The sequence below is a fragment of the Chaetodon trifascialis genome, chromosome 12 (assembly GCF_039877785.1).
Source record: "Chaetodon trifascialis isolate fChaTrf1 chromosome 12, fChaTrf1.hap1, whole genome shotgun sequence".
NCBI classification, from domain to species: domain Eukaryota; kingdom Metazoa; phylum Chordata; class Actinopteri; order Chaetodontiformes; family Chaetodontidae; genus Chaetodon; species Chaetodon trifascialis.
Window position 1 is genome coordinate 5,954,378 of NC_092067.1, and position 16,957 is coordinate 5,971,334.

The 16,957-nt window shown below is 40.8% G+C and overlaps 1 protein-coding gene across 1 annotated transcript in view; it reads left to right on the forward strand.

The window, feature by feature from the left end:
• The first annotated feature begins 3,982 nt into the window (after positions 1–3,982).
• The window catches only part of xpo4 (exportin 4), a 59,045-nt gene continuing 46,070 nt past the window's right edge, over positions 3,983–16,957 (forward strand). The window contains exons 1-6 of the mRNA XM_070975719.1: positions 3,983–4,072; positions 7,559–7,664; positions 8,385–8,526; positions 9,379–9,517; positions 12,364–12,480; positions 12,638–12,791. Of these exons, the coding sequence (XP_070831820.1) occupies positions 3,983–4,072; positions 7,559–7,664; positions 8,385–8,526; positions 9,379–9,517; positions 12,364–12,480; positions 12,638–12,791 (748 nt within the window). The remainder of the gene's footprint in view (positions 4,073–7,558; positions 7,665–8,384; positions 8,527–9,378; positions 9,518–12,363; positions 12,481–12,637; positions 12,792–16,957) is intronic.

Below are 16,957 nucleotides of genomic sequence, written 5' to 3' on the forward strand. Positions count from 1 at the left end.
AGGTCTGAGGTGGTTTTTGACTGAGAATCTAAACTCTTACACACATACACACATTCACCAAGATGATGATGATGATTTTACAGCGATTTTGCAAAGACCAGTCCCACAGTTGCATTGAAACTGAACCAGCCTTCTCTGTCTTCTGGAGGCAGTTATGAAAACTCAAAGCATCATGTTCTTACAACAGCAAACATGTGATAGTATGACGATGTGCAATACAAAAAATACATTATATATAGTTTTCTAAACACTTAATATCCTTTTCAACGTTTAGTACTGAAATGTACAAATATATTGGTTTATATATATTTTCTCTTTTCAGTTACAACATGCTGCTTAATATTGTGGTTAATATTATTTACATTATTATTAGTAATTGTTATTACATGTGTACCTTTTTGCTTTTGTTGTGGCTTAAAGGACCAGTGTATAAGATTAAGCGGCATCTAGTGGTGAAGTTGCAGACTGCAACCAGTGGAATACCCCTCGCTTCAACCCTTCCTTACCAAGCGTGCAGGAGAACCTACGGTGGCTGCGACAGACACTCTGTGGAGCCAGTGTTTGGTCTGTAAGGCCTGGGCTACAATAGAAACATGGCCGACTCCACTGAAGAGGCCCCACTTACTCTGTGGATACAAAGAGCTCATTCTAATGTAACAAAACACAGTGCTTCTTACTTTCAGGTGATTTTACACTGATGAAAACATACTTAAGCATATTCCATTTCAGCCATATTCTGCCAACAGATCCCCTTGAATCTTACACACTGGTCCTCAAAATAAGTATTGCCAAGTGTGCTTGGGTTTTGAAAGTAATGAGCTGTGTGCCTTTCTAATTGAGTGTTGGAGCGCGTGTCGAAGGGGATGACCATGATGATGACGATCAGCGTCTGCAGACCATCCACAGTAGACTCTTCACCTTCTGCAGCCAGGCTGGTCCTGGGTGCAGGAGAGGAGGGTGTGCAGGAGTCTGGTTCAGGAGGAGGTGGAGCAGAGGAGATCACATTTGGAGAAGAGGAGGAGCGAGGCAGGTTGGATTCAGGAAATGTAATTTAGAAAAAGAGTGAATAGCTTTCTCTATGTTACAAAAACGCAAATGGTTAAACTTCAACAAAGAGTTAGTGATTGGTACATTTTCTTTATTTATCCAAAATGACCGCAAGTTTGAGTGTTGATTAACTCTGCCTTTCCCACAGACCTGTGCCATGTTCTGTGTTGGAGCTCTGCTGCACAGCAGACAACACTATCATCCAGTACCTTCTTGCTTATTGACAATCAGTAAACAGCGACTGTTCTGTGTCAAACTGAACTGTTTGGTCCATTCGTACCAAACCGTTCCAGTGGTATTCTGAATTTGACTTCATGACTGGGAATGCTAAAGTAGTCAGAACTTTGGATTCTCTGATGTATAACTGGCAGAATGATGGCGAGCGCGTGGATTGGGTTTGTTACAGAATAATTTTTTATTTTTATTATTTTTTTGCTTGACAATGTATTGAAAGTTTGTTTTTCTGTAAATGTGCCTTGTGTTCTAAAGAACAATCTTAAAAGATTGCCTTCTTATTATCATCTCTTTCACAGACCTCTTACCTGTTGTTATTCTTGATGTGGGGAAGCTGACCGTGCACGCTCTGTATCACACACTGGCTTTGTTTACATGAACCAACAATCTTCTTCTTCTCCTCTTCAGTAACCTGCAGTAAATAGAATTAGATAAGGCAGAAGATGAGGGAAACTGATGAGATTTATAATCTGAAGTTATCTTTTCCCCTTAAAGTCACATGGAAATACCAAGTAGATGGCATTTTTCTATAACTCGATGTGTTTCTGGTTGCAACATATTGTTTTTGGAAAGGGAAACAAGGTTTTCACCATTGTACAATCTCAGGTCATGTTTAAAGTTATAAATCTGCTGGTTTTTAGATTGAGATGGATCGTTCAGATTATATATTCCATGTCACAGATTGGCAGATTGTTGCATGGATACACAAAAAGAGCTAACGTAATCTGATGCTGTTTGCCATTAATGTGTTTAATGGTGGCTTGAGCTGGACTACAGCCAGTGTCCTGCATGTAAACATAGCCAGCGTTGCCTGCGAGCTGATCAGTGTTCCACAGAGCTGCACCAATGGATCAAGTGCCTTGCTCAAGAGCTCCATCACTGTGATGAAGGCAGACAGGGTGCTGCTCTTTCACTCTTCCCCATTCAGTTTTTCTTTGAGCTGGTCCAGATGTCTGCCCAGGCGTCCTTCCATTTCTCTAAAGCTCTCGTTGACTGCGTTGTCAATCCACAGCGACCGACTGCTTCGTGAAAAATAGCTTTATAAGGAGAGCCGCTGCTCTCTGCAGAGTGCGTGAGTTCCACAAAGTGTGTGAGGTGCTTCCTGGATGTGTTTTTGTTTTCTCTTTCTGAGGTTAGAGAGCGATAACTGACAATCTCTGACTGACTTGATATCCTCTCATCTGATTTCTTCACGAGACTTACTTGTGTATCCTTTTCATTTTGTATTTTTACTCTAAGGAGCCTCTTGTTGTCTTTGATGCTCCTTAATGTATGATGCAATTCTGTTACTCTTGAATTTATATTTATACAGATATACATATTTTTTGTATCTTTTTCCCCTTTTTTCCAATTTCCCTCGTGCTAATGTTCAAAAATTCATGTCTACGCAGTATTATAGATAATGTAATGTGGACAGCTATCTCTTTTTTTACATTTTATGTATGAACTGAGAATTTGTAAAAATGCTTTCACAGTCTTTGTGTGTAAAATGTATGTATAAATTAAATTAACCAACTTGGACTGGTGCTTTATTTCAGTAAACTTTATTATCATTGGTCGCTGTTATTTTTAGGCCCATCGTAGCTCAAGAGTTAGCACACATATTGACTTTGATTTATTTTTTTTTTTTAATGTATACCATCTAAAATTAAATGTAACATGCAAGAAAGGATTACATTTCTGTTAACGTTCATCAGTACAGAGTAGATTCATCTGAATTCAGCTTACTTGACTTTTATTTGAAAAAGATTGGTCTGCCTTTAATAAATGAACTGAAATAATAGAGGGTTAGTAATCAAGGTGTGCTAAATAATAACATTATTATATATAGTATATAATCCTCATTATCGTGCTAATAACACTGTAATACCAAGGCCAAGACATCTCACTTTTCCTCATAGAAACTTGAGCTTAAAAGTTAGTAAATCTTGAATTTATTGCATTACAAAAATCAAATGGACAAATATTGCTTGACAGCTACATTCATCAGTTGATCTTATGCATAAGTAGAAGTAGCAAAACCACAACGTCAAATTACTTAACTACTTGCATTCAAAATGATCCCTTTCAGCTTGTTATTATACTGTACTATCATCATTACTACAGTAATGCATCAATGTGAAAGCTGGTTGAGGTGGAGCTATTTTTTTTAAATATTGTTATATACAATGTAATAGTTTATATCTGTGCATCATATTTCTATCAGCTCTTGGATGTAACTTCTGAGTCTGCAAAGTACAGCTGTTAAATAAGTGATGAAGTAATAGGTTCTATGGTGTTTTCTTAAATGCAAAAGCATAATATCAAATATGACAACAATAATATAATGTACGTGCAGTAAAGTACTTAGAGTAAATGGATATATGCTTTCCACTATTTTACCGTTGTACCTGTCTCACATAACCACATTTGACAACATTAGTTTCCTTTAAATGCTCGCTCAATAAAAAAGTGTGACACACAGTATACATTACAAAATAAATGAATTCCAATGAACTCTTCCTTTAGCTCAGCTGGGGGGACAGCTAGCTTTATGTCTCGTGTTATTTCTCAGTCTTTGCTTTTAAAAACCATGTCTTGGCTTTGACAGTGGGGTAAATGTTGCTTCTTGTGTGGACTCCATAACCCGCCGCCTCCACGCTCAAGCTGCTGGGTTGAACCCTGCCGGGTACCAGCGCTGTAATCCCACAATGCAGAGCGCATGGCGCGTCATTGGAGAGGGACGATGATGGCGGCAGTCGGTGCACCAGAAGTGATCACACAGCTGGAAAGCGCTGCCAAAGTTTTAATGGTGAGAATTCAGGGTTGTTTTATAGCCATGAGCGGGGCGACACGTCTGTCCTAACTTTGTCTCGGGTGCAGTTTGGCGCTTCTAGACTCTCGCGGTGGTTTGTTTCTTCCCGGGTTTTGTTGATAGATGTGTTCAGTTTTCACCGGAGAAACGCTATGTGAGCGATGCGTGGCGCCTTGCCTTGCTTGTCTCCATCCCGAAAAATATCCGCTCACCGTCGCAGTATCCCCCCTCTTCATTTACCTCCGTTCTCTCATGAAGGACCACCACCCTAAAATGTAACCCCTCGTCGGGACACTTTCCAATGTGACTCAGTTGTGTAGAAACTTGAACAGCTCGTGCCTCCTCTCAGCCGTTCACGTGAACTTTGAGTGTATGGAGACAGTTTAACATCTCGCTGCTGTTTGTTTGGTATATAGACGCAGTTCAGCCGCTCGGTCTGTAGCTTTAGCTCATGGCGTACTTCCTAAAATCCTCACCTACAGCAAGTGTGTGGCCCTTTCCTCTCTGTCTCAACACCGTCCAGTCTCCTTTGGAGTAAATATCACTGGAAACACACCAGCTAAGAGCGAGTGGCTAACCATGTGCATGAGTCTGTGTACCAGATAAATTAGCTAGCTAGAGACTGCTCTTGCTTTCTGCCATTTTGCTTCCTCTTCTTGTGTTTTTAAACTAGCTAACTGTACGTAATGGGAATTGCTGTCCTGTTTTAAAGAAGATAGGGACAGAGAAAACTGGACGAGTTGATTCATGTGAACACCACAGCAGCCGTATAAGCCTTTAGCCACAGTTCAGCCAGCAGGTGTCTTTTGCAGTGATGGTTAACAATGTGTGGTTTGTTTTAAGGGTTGGGAATCATAATATATATACAGTTTGGTGTCTCAGATTAATCAGGGGTGGAACAAGAAGTTGCATCATATTTTATAACATGGTAATGATTGAATAGAAACGGTGAATTGAGCTAGTTATTCAATACAGATACAGGGGCTGTCAGGCTGACATCAGCTGATTCAGGTGGATTTTCTGACATGATGAAGCTCTGTTGTTGATTTGTGCCGTCTTCTATGTTAACCTCTGTGGTTTCACTTTGAATCTCATCTCAGGTTTTGCACTCTTTGCTCAATTGTTTTGCTTCTAGAAGTGATGTTATGGACTTTGTGCCTGTGTTGGACAGTTGATAGTATGGAGGTGGATATGAGATGAGTGGCGAGCTGGGTGACTTACATCCCAGCTTGAATGGAAACCCGGACACTGCAGCTACCGCTCAGCCAGAAAGTTGAATTCTAATCAGTACATGAAAAGCAGAAATGTCAGGCACATTGTCATGTGCAGAACCTTCTTTTATTTCTCCATTGCTAATCGCATTTGCTCGATAAACCACTGTAACATATCCAATTAAAATGTGAATTTTGTGGATCGGCACATGCCTAATATTTCCTTTAGAGCTGTCCTAGAATAAACTTCTTAAGCTCTAGCTTGACTTACAATTTCTACATCGTACATACATGGTGTGAACATCAGCTAACCTGTATGTGATTTTCCCATACATCCACAGATATTGTGACACACAGTTGTTGCCCCATTGAATATGATACTAACTCCGTTTGGTCCCTTCTTCTGAATGGATGTGATCAGAGCTGGGCCGTGTGTTCATGTTTGTCGTGATTGTCTGGTAATATTTCAGGTAGTGAACCATAATGTGTAAATTTTAGTATCTCATTTAACCATGGCTGTAACAATAAGTCGTACCAGTCAGGACAAGGCTCTGCTTCATTTGAAACAGCTGTTTAAACGTCATTTTTTAATTCTGATGTCTCAGATTCAGTGGGTTTAGAAAGGTGACTGTAAATATACTGAAATTTTAAATATCAACACGTTCTCCGATCCAGAACCTTTTAGATACCTTATATTACCTTAAATACCTCATATAATATATGACATTAAATTGTGCCGTTCTGAATTAATACACAACTAAAGTGAACTCTCCTGTCTCTTTTCACCCAGTGTGGTCTCAGTTGTCAGCCTTTAGTATTTTGAGTCATGACATGTTTCATTCTCGTACTGGTCGTACTCAAAAAATTGAATTTTATTAGTGTACATAGAGCTTTCCCAGACTGTTACTTGTAATAAAACTTTTTGATGGAGTAGTATAAGTAGTGAAACAGACTGTAAAAATGAATTTGACATACCATATAAGATACACATTTATTGTGCTTGTGTTAGAAAACAGTCAATTTACACACCTAGTGGACGTTATCATTCATTTGGAGTTGTGTCTCTGGCCACTTGAATACATGTAGGTCCAATCGTGTCTCTGCTTTTAGCTTTGCTTTGCTCCCCACTGACTTCTGAACATAATATCTCTTTAGCTGCTCAATGCTCCTCTGTGTTTGCCAGTTCTCCATCTGTCTTTTGTGATGCTGGACAAGTGGTGTACACTGGGTTTATCAGACTAATTTTGTTGAAAGCAGCTGCCTGTTGTGGCTGGAAACGATGCAGATGACTGCGATCATACTGAGTAAACAGTGCAGTGGTGAGCTGTAAAATCAAAACAGTTACTGAAAGACGCTGAAACACTGATGTTAGAAGCCTCAGAGGCACGCGATAAATCTGTCACCACAAGCAACACTTTTAACACCACACGTAACTTTTTCCATCATTAATATAAGAATTTCCTGTAGTGCAGCTTTAAAAATTGTTATCATTAAGGTAAATGTTATCTTACTGAGATTTAGATTTTTTTTTTTGTCAGAATCCTTAATTCTGATGTAAATCCTGCTGTGTTGTCCTCTCTCATCGTAGTATAGTAAGTGGTTTGAAGTGTACGTGTGTGGTGTGCTCTTAGATAAAAGGGTCTTTCTTTCCTCTGCTGCCTTCAGCCACAGAGCTGCTTTCACTGCAATTAGACCTGGAATGTGACTTTCTTGCTGAGCTGTATCATGGCGACACTCCTCCATAAAAGAGAGAGAGAGAGAGTGTGTGTGTGTGTGTGTGTGTGTGTGTGTGTGTGTGTGTGTGTGTGTGTGTGTGTGTGTGTGTGTGTGTGTGTGTGTGTGTGTGTGTGTGTGTGTGTGTGTGTGTGTGTGTGTGTGTGTGTGGATAAGAGTCTCATCTGGATTTCTTGATTTGACAGAAGGAGTGAAAAATGAGCCTCTGATATTGAACAGTGTCACTGCCAGTAGAAAGTGTTTTTTTCCACAAGTCATGGCGTGCTGTTCCAGCAAGAGGTATTGTGCTCAGTCATAACACAACCAAACACCTTATATGGGTTCGTGGCTGCTACAATGTAAGCAACTTTTGCCACTGTTACCATTTCTCATTGACTAAAATAGCATGTTCCACCAGTCGTCACAGTATCTTTAAGATCACAACTATAAACTTGAATGAGATGTTCTGAAAAGTGTGGGAGCTCTGTGTTCTGCAACATAGTAGAAATAAACTAAGCCTTGTATAGAAATGCTAATTCTCTGTGTTTGTTTTTGTCAGGCACCGCCGTCCATGGTCAGCACAGAACAGAGGCAGCATGCCGAGCACATATTCCTCTCCTTCAGGAAATCCAAATCCCCTTTTGCCATCTGCAAGCACATCTTAGGTGACTATTGACTTAATCATTTAGCCTGCAGAACTTATTTTAACCTGCATGGTTTTGGTTTCATGTTAATTCCATTTCATTGAAGTGTTTCCATCCAGTCTGGGCTTTGGCAACTGTTGTTATGATCACAAACCTATTGTTGTGTTTGATTACAACCCAAATATTTTTCATGTCATGAACCCTCATAAAGAGCATAGTTCTCATCCACCATGTTTATATAAATGATGGTAGACTAGATAATAAAGACACCTAATGTAATGCAGTACAGTTCAACGGTAGCCTTCTTATTACAGTGAACAACCTAAGAAAAAGTGCTTTTATACAGTATCTTCCATCCATTAGCTAGCAGTGGGCGAGGAGGGCGGGGATACACCCAGGACAGGTTTCCAGTCAATCACAGGGCTAACAAATTAACGATTAACGACCCTTGATGACCACATTCAGACCTGTCACTCAACAATTGGATCATTTTGAACAGCTAGTAAACAGTACTAGGAAAGTGGGATTACTGCAGAGCATAGAAATGCCTTTCTTGTACTATTACATTGTTCAGGGTTTTCATTCTGCTTGTCATACTGAATGTAACTGCATTGTATGTGCGTGTACTGTTTTCCCAGCAATTCATCTCAAACCATACCTTTTAAATTTCTCTTTTTTTTCTACTTTATCTTTCTCCCTCTTTATGTTTTTCTTCTCTCACCTCCCCTTTTCCTTCTCCAGAGACCAGTAAGGTGGACTATGTGCTGTTCCAGGCAGCCACAGCGATCATGGAGGCGGTAGTGCGGGAATGGATCCTGCTGGAAAAGACCAGCATCGAGTCGCTGCGGGCATTCCTCCTCACCTACGTCTTACAGAGACCCAAGTAAGAAAGGATGAAAGAGCCATAATTAAACCTGTGTGTGTCTTACAGGATATTAACTATGCATGACGTTTATGGGCTTTCACTGGTGAGTGGCAGGATTCAGTAGACCTCATCTCCTGCTCCATGAGTCCAAAGCAACTGTGCAGCTAAGTAATTCAAGGGTCATAAATATTTATCAACAAGCCTTTTAAATCCCATAGATATATATTATGGTCATGTTGATGAGCTCTGTAGTGAAAACTATAAATCTGTGTGAGATCACACCAAGCATGTGCTGTATAAGCAGTAGTTCATTTGTTAGTAATATTGATGCCATTTGAAACTGTTTTTTCCCCACAGTTTGATCCAATGATGCAAGGTTGTATGTGCAAAATGACATGCCATAGCCTGCAGGTCCTCATGCATGGAAAACCTGGGCTGATGCTCATAATCAGCTGTGTCTTAATGTGTATACCATTATACACAGCAGAGAAGAAGAGCACAGCCTTATTTGTTATGTGTGGTACAAGTTACAGAAACTGGAATCCATGAAAGTCTCTGACCTGGTGAAGCGATAGGTTACACAAACTCAGTTCAGCAAACAAGCGAAGATTCCTGTTTGCTTTTGTTTGATTAGACGGTGTGATTTAAAGAAAGGAAAATACAAAAATGCTATGAAGTTAACTTTTCCATGTGATACATGCCAAAGAAAATAAGCTGCAGCTGTGATCGCACCCTCACACACAACTTTTCTGTTTCGCTTTGTTTCTCTTGCTGTTCTCAATCCCTGCTGATGGTCAGTGTTCAGTTAACCTCCTATCTGTTCTACTTACTTTCTCTGGTTCAAAGCACTGATCTCTCTGTTTCCTCCAGTCTCCAGAAGTATGTCCGCGAGCAGATCCTGTTGGCTGTGGCGGTCATCGTGAAGAGGGGATCTTTAGACAAAAGCATCAACTGTAAAAGCATCTTTCATGAGGTCGGACAGCTCATTGGCAGTGGGAACCCCACAGTGGTGAGAAAGACACGCAGACGTACTGTTGGTTACAATGAACAAATAATCATTCATTGTTCATGTATCCACCATCATAGTACACTGATTTAAAAAGGCGAGTAATCCAAGATTAAATTTTTTTTTTTTTTTTTTTCATGCAAGACACATTAAGTTATCAAAATGTCAAAGCCCAGTACCTTTGCATCAATGCCGGATTTACAGTTTCTTCTGTTTTGACTGCGCAAAGACTGTCAGCATCACATTTTGACACATCATTGGTCATCAGTTAATGGAACACATCCACAGTAGCCATCAACAGAACTGCTTTTGTAAAAGAAAAAATAATTCTGTAAATTGACATCATTTCACCACTGGTGACTCACGTCATGCATTACTGTTCATTGTGAGTCACTTTTCACTGCAGATAAGTAAATAGGTTGTAGGTATTGCTGACTTTTAGGCAGTTTTCCACAATGTGACAGAGGCTGAAAAATAACTAACCCAACAACCTACAGGGGCACACAGTCCAGTGGTAGAAATGGGTCACAAACATTCACAGGTTGCATGCGGTCTGCACCTACTTTGTCCAGAAATGTTGTCCTTAACCAGAGTGTGCCACTGTGTCAAACGTCACGTGTAAATTTACATTTGAATAGGTGAAGAGTGGTACTAATAATGAGGTGTGATGTAAGGTTTGACGGTTTAATTATCATCACCTTTTTATTGCCTCTCACAGTAAATTATGACTTACATCCAAAACAATATGTGCTCTAATCTTACCTCCACTCAGTGCTGTTCTTCTACTCACAGAAGACATAAACAGACCAAAACACTCACCCAAAATAGTTCCAGATGAATGGGAGAACTCGTGGAGTGTATTTCAGACTCATTTATAGCATGAGATGAAACCGGGTGAAAGCTTTGAGGATGTTTATTATATTTGTGACTTGATGGACCACATTTGTGCCCTGGTTACAGACTTCCTGCATGGAATCTGGCTCAGATTACAGAGAGCTCAGTGTGAAAATAAAAAATGCCACAAAGGCAGTACTGGGAAAAAGCTTCAGGCGTGTTCATGTGGTTCGAGGAAAGTATGGTATCAAGTCCCTGTTTTCATTGCTCATGCACTCAAATCAATTTTGTGTATAAATGTTGTCAAAGTGCATTTTCATTACAACATAATTTTGGTGTTTGGTGCTGTCAACTGTTTAGGTGACTTTATGGAAAAAAGATGAAGCCAAGTTGAAAACCGTAAGACTTAAGAGTAATGTTAGATGCATGTTGTATGACTCAGCACACGGATGAAACGTTGCTGCAAGTCTCCCGTTTGTGAAAATCTATTAGCATGACTTTGTCTCAATGCTGCTGTGGATTGTAAAGCAAACTGCAATGCTGCTCTTAATCCAGTAGGTGTCACTATTTGATTTGGTTATTCGTATAACCAACCCCTCAACCACAAAAGGGTATCTACAGTATGTGCCCTGGAGGGCTGAAAGTACTACTTTCATTTGAAAAAGAGATCTCAGTGATAAGGATACGCAGAGCCAGGCAGCAGAAAGTGGTCAGTGAAGTCACCTCATGCAGTGTTTGTTTAGGCTGAAATCCCATAACTGTTGCCTTTGTAAACCTCATCCATCCCTCAGTCTTCACAGTCTGGCCAACAGACCACAAAATACATTTACCATCAGAAACCATATGAAATGTTTCCTTCGAAAATAGTTCTCATACAAGTTTGATCAAACTCTTCACTGAATTATTAAAACATGGGTGTGTTGGCTGGTTTTGACGGGACAATGTCCTTTGATCTTCTGTGGAGAAAAAATGGTCTGGCGTCTCTTGCCTGATGCTAAAAGTTACGAGGTCGTTTAAACAATTCCCTGTTTTGACAATTTGAGGGTGTCACCCTGGGCTCAGTAAACTCTTGCTGGACTCTTTCTGGTGGTATTTTTTGACATTTGATAAAAAGGAAGAAGAGATTAATCCATGTTGAAATGGTCACAAGTTACAGCCCTAAAGGTACCGTGCTAATCTAGTTAGATACAAATGTCACTACTGTTCTCTGATGATTTCAATAAATTCTTAGCCATCATGCTTTCAGGACCAGCTGTATTCTGAAAGAACTCTCTGGTTTTGTGAGAACTGATTTTAGGCTCATTTGTCCTATAATAACCTATCATGTGTTCACTGTCTCGTTAGTGATCATTTCTACATCCAGTTGTAATTTTTCCAGATAGAGGATCTCTTTGTACCAGAACAGAAAATGTTACGCTGTCTCCCAGTTTTGTACTAGATACCAACAGTATATAGTACACAGCATACTGTAGTACACTTGTGCAGTTTCTATACAAAGAAAATCAATATGTGTATTATGTACAGGAAATTATGCAGTATGTGCACTGACAATGGTGAGTTCCATTGTGATTTTGGAACGTCACTGTCAAATGACTCCTCATGAAAGAGAAAACAAAATGTTATTCCAGAGATTTCATACTTCCTTTTGTTTTCTTACAACTTCACTGAGCTGTCTCACCACTAACCACAACTTGTGATAATGTTTTGCAGCTGTGAGCAGCTGCTCCATTTTCTTTGTGAATTGCATTGTACGGCACAATATTGCACAAAAATCAAGCTGCACGCTGACTTTTTTCAGTATATTTATCCCTGTTGTTTTTCCAGTGTGACACAGGCATTGAAAATTTGCTTGGAATCGGTATGTAGTATGGAATTGGGACAGAGTGCCAGTCTTTCCACATGAAGCACATTCAGCCTCTCACTCTCTCTGGGTCCTGACTGCTGATCGAGTTTGACCTCAGTGTAACGTTGTATAACATTTGACCTGTTTGATCACACGGCTCTCTGTGCTGCAGCAAACACTGGCCTGCTCCATCCTGACCGCTCTGCTCAGCGAGTTCTCCAGCTCCAGTAAGACCAGCAGCATCGGCCTCAGCATGGAGTTCCACGGCAGCTGCAAGCGTTTGTTCCAGGTTTGTCTGTCCAGCAGTAAAGTTGTTAATGCAGGAATCCTTGTTACCCCTTCATTTTCTTAAATTTAGTCATAGACTACTGTTTTTTCTTTAATGTGCTACTTTTTATTCCTGCATTCGGCCATCTTCCTCTTCTTCTTCCATCCCTCGCTCTCAGGAGGAGGGCCTGCGTCAGATCTTTATGCTGACCATGGAGGTGCTGCAGGAGTTCAGCCGCAGAGAAAACCTAAACGCCCAGATGTCGTCTGTTTTCCAGCGCTACCTGGCTCTGGCCAACCAGGTCCTCAGCTGGAACTTCTTGCCACCCAATCATATCCTTTCTTGTCAGAGGCTGACAGGCATTCTTACATCTGGAAAGGCCACGATAATAAATTAGTCTCTTCGTTGGTCTTGACACATGATTGGATAAATTCTGCAAAATATGATGAGGAAAACCAGGTCAGTCCCAGTTACATAATTAACTACATATCAGGTGCAGTTTTTGTCATGGCTTTGCCATTTCACATGCTGGAATATTTATTATTCTTAAAAACAGCAGTCTGGTGCAGAGTAATTATGTCTAGTTGGGCACAGAATAAAACTCAGACAATCCCAGTGGTCATATTTATGTAGTTTAAGCTCTCACTTTTATTGGTTTGTGTTTTTATTCAGCAAATTATTTGTTGAAATCTGCCACCATGGCATAGTTACACTCAATTTCCAGTAGATTTCAGTTGTGGAAGTTAATGCAAGGTGAACATTGAAATCATTAAGTTCAGTGTCTGCAGTATTGGCTTTTGCAGACCTGCTTTACTGTTTAAGTTTGACTTAAAGTGAATTAAGTCAAAAGGCAATTAAGTATTATAGCACACCCAGGTTGTAAAGGTTTGTGTAGTGTAATGAATATAGTTATCTAGAGGCAGAAAGATGAGCGGATCTTCTTCCCCCTCTCAGGTTTAGGTTAAAAGAAGACGACCGTGTTGGGGTTAGAAATGTAAATCGGTGGAATGACCTCCTAATTGTCATACTTTGTCTATTTTTCTACTTGTAATATACAGTGCTCATTCGTATGAATATAGATGAAGGTTTTTGTGTACGTGAGTATGCATTGTCCCTGTAATGGAATACTGTGTGTACGTGCATGTTTGTCTATGCACATGTGTGTGCGTGCCTGTGTGTTTCTACAAATATGCAATACAGAGGAATGCATATCTGTCCATCAGTTTTTCTTTGTACTTCATCTCTCGTGGACACGTCTGTGTTATCTTTGCAGTTGCCTGCATTGTTGAGCAAACTTAGGCTTGTGTGTGTGTGTGTGCGTATGTGTGCGCACACGGCCAGGCTCATTACGGCCTAAATCCCGACCAGCCTGGCATCCTCTCTGCTTGTCTGAGGGGATCTGGAGTGGCGCTTGCTGCCAGCCAGGGCCATGTATCACTTTCAAAGAGGTGTCTGTGTGTCCATCTCCATATCATTCCAGCAGCCCACCACCCCCGCCTTGGCTTGTTGAGGCTCCCCTTGGTATGCCTGGCACGCTCAGTTTGATATGTGTGTGTTCTCAAAGATGCACTTTTAAGTCCTCTGTGTGTGCCTGTGTGTATTAGCTGTTTCATACAGCAGTTTAATTTAGTTTTAGTGTTGGGTGTTCATATGAAGCCGCCAAAGCAGTTACTGTACATGTAATACAGTAATATACTGGAAAATATCAAAATTTAAAATATCTGCCTCTCAAGTATCTAATTCAGTGTTTCAGTATTTCTCAGTTTTCTTGCATCGTACATACAATAAGATGATTATGATTGTATAAACCATGAAATAATAGACATTTATTAGTCACCAGAGGTTTTGCTGTAAGTAACTGTCTCTAATATGTCATGGTGTGTAGGCCATTGTGGGCACTGTTGAAGTTCAGTGAGCAGGTATGCTTTATGGCGAGTTTTCGATTGGATGATTTTTGCATTGATGTGATGATATACCTGGATTTGTCTGTTATTTATTCCAATGGATTAACGAAAACCAGATGTGGGGCTTTGTATATGTATACTATATGGCTTTATAGTTGAATTCCCAGTGTTATGCTATGCCATCAATTTACTATACCTCGGTATAATATACGTGGGAGCGACTGTGACTCAGGTGGTAAAGCGCTTGTCCACCTTTCAGGAGGTCGGTGGTTGATGCCTGGCCCCTGCAGCCGACATCTTGAAGTATTCTCGGGCAAGATACTGCACCCCAGATTTCTGTGTGTGTGTGTGTGTGTGTGTGTGGGGTTATTGCTCCTGATGAGCAGGTGGCGTCTCGCCTCCAGTGTATGAATGGGTGAATGCTGGCTGGTTGGTAAGACTAGAAAATGACTATATAAATACAGTCCATTTACCATATTGTGATACAGAATTATATAAAGTATGATATGATATGAAGATTTTGTCAACATCACCCACCCCTAACTGCATAGCTAATCCTCAGTGTTTTTAGAAGAATTTAGTTAAAACTCTGTTACTAAAGGCTCAGGATGGAGAGAGGTTTACCACTTTGTGAACCCATGATTACATGAAGGATATTACTACATGGACTCAGGAACGCTTTGTTAAACTGTTGTCAGTAAACACAGTTGCTTTGCAAATTACCACATTCTGGTTTTATTTCCATTTTGCACTGCGTCCAAGCTTTTTTGCAATTGGGGTTCACATTAAATATCATTTCTTTTTTTACTTCTTAAATTGTTAATTTCTAAACTGCAGCAATTTGCAACCTGAAAATACCCTTACAAAATCATTAAGTACACTTAAATGACTATGAAGCAGAGATGGCCAGGTAATTCATAAATACAATGAGGAATCCACAGAGTACTAGTTGCATGCAAACAGAGCTGTAAGAGCGTTTTTTTCATGTTGAATGTCACAAATGTTGAATGGACTGTGTCAGGCCACAGAAATAGCATATGAATTCTCAAATCAAGAGTCATTCTCCTCGAAATTCTGTGTGCATGTGAGTGTATGTAAAGCTTACAAGTGTGTGGGCTGTTGTTGAAAAGGAGAATAGATTGATGAAGACCATTGGGAGGCCTGAGTGAGTGCGGCCGCCTGTCTGCAAGTGTCACAACACGCCTGTGCCTGTGTGATGCTTTGCAAACATGCAGTATGCTAGCATGGGTATCAGGGGGCCTCTCCTTAATTGCGTGGCTGACAGCCGCCGCCTTTCACACACGAATACACACACTCCTCAACCAGCTCAAAGACCCTTTTTAAAAAGCCTCCCACCCTTAGACGAACCGAGCGGCATGCATGTCATCTGTCCTCGCCGTCGTCTGAACCCTGGCCCTTCAGCTCTGGTGTCATTTGGTGGAGGCACGCTCCCCGGGCGTCGGTACGACACCGTGTCACTCCACACTGGGCTTGACTCTGGCCAGGGTCGCAGTCGGGTTTTGAGGCTGCAGCAGCAGTCAGGTGCTGTATATGGCTGTCCGAGCTGACAGATAGATCACCCTCTGTCCTTGCTGCTTCATTCTGCCCGAGCGGTCCACATATCTGGATCCTCTTTATGTTGCTGTAGATGTATTTGATATGTGAGGGAGCCTCTAAATTCATCTCTGTCAATTATGTTGCTATAATAGTCAGTTTTGTTCCGTAGCAACGTCCCATTTCATTTCCTAACATCTGTTTTTTTCTTCACTAGACAGGAATGTGTAGATTTCACGGTGTATCAGCTCGCAAAAACTCAAGTTGTTTCAAATTAAAGCATGGCCCGCCCTGCCTCTTCCACTGAGGTCGTATCATTTCTGTCACTTGACTTGTAGTTATATCCTTATATTGGAGAGGAAGAAAGAGACTTCTGGGTTTGGATTGTTTTTTTTGTTTGTTTGTTTTTTTTAATTATGGAATAATAAAAGTGGCATTAACTTCTCTGGCAGAAAGTGACCCCCGGCAGGTCTGTAAGGAGACGTTATTGTTCTGAAGAGACGACTGTCAGCCTAACACATGCCTCAGCCTGGCTCAGTATTCTCATTAGCTGCTCAGGGGTCAATTTATAGCCATATTGGCCCTCAGGTTAAGGTTAGGATTTGGAGTGTGTAAGCTGATGCTGGATGTTTGCCTTGGCCCCTGACCTGTATGGAGAATCTTCAACTACTGCTGTCTAAACACAGGTTGTAGGGTATATAAAGATGGGTAATATGCTGATGGTCATTCAGCTGCCGCATGTGTTTTCTGTAACTGTGTGTGTGTGTGTGTGTGTGTGTGCTGAGATTTTAAGTCTGATGTTAGTATATGTCAATTTTCTGCTGTGTTGCTGCATTGATTCAAACAGTAGAGTGGCATAATTGATATATCATTGGTTTAATTCAGTAGTGGAAGAATTGATGACAACTGCTGGCTATGCAGACAGGGGCCAAACAGTAGAAGGAAATGGGAAAGGAAAGGGAGGGGGGTGGGTTACTGAGGAGGTATTCCTGGACTGTTATTTCACATGGCGAGGCTGTAGGGGAGACTTAAGGCAGGAT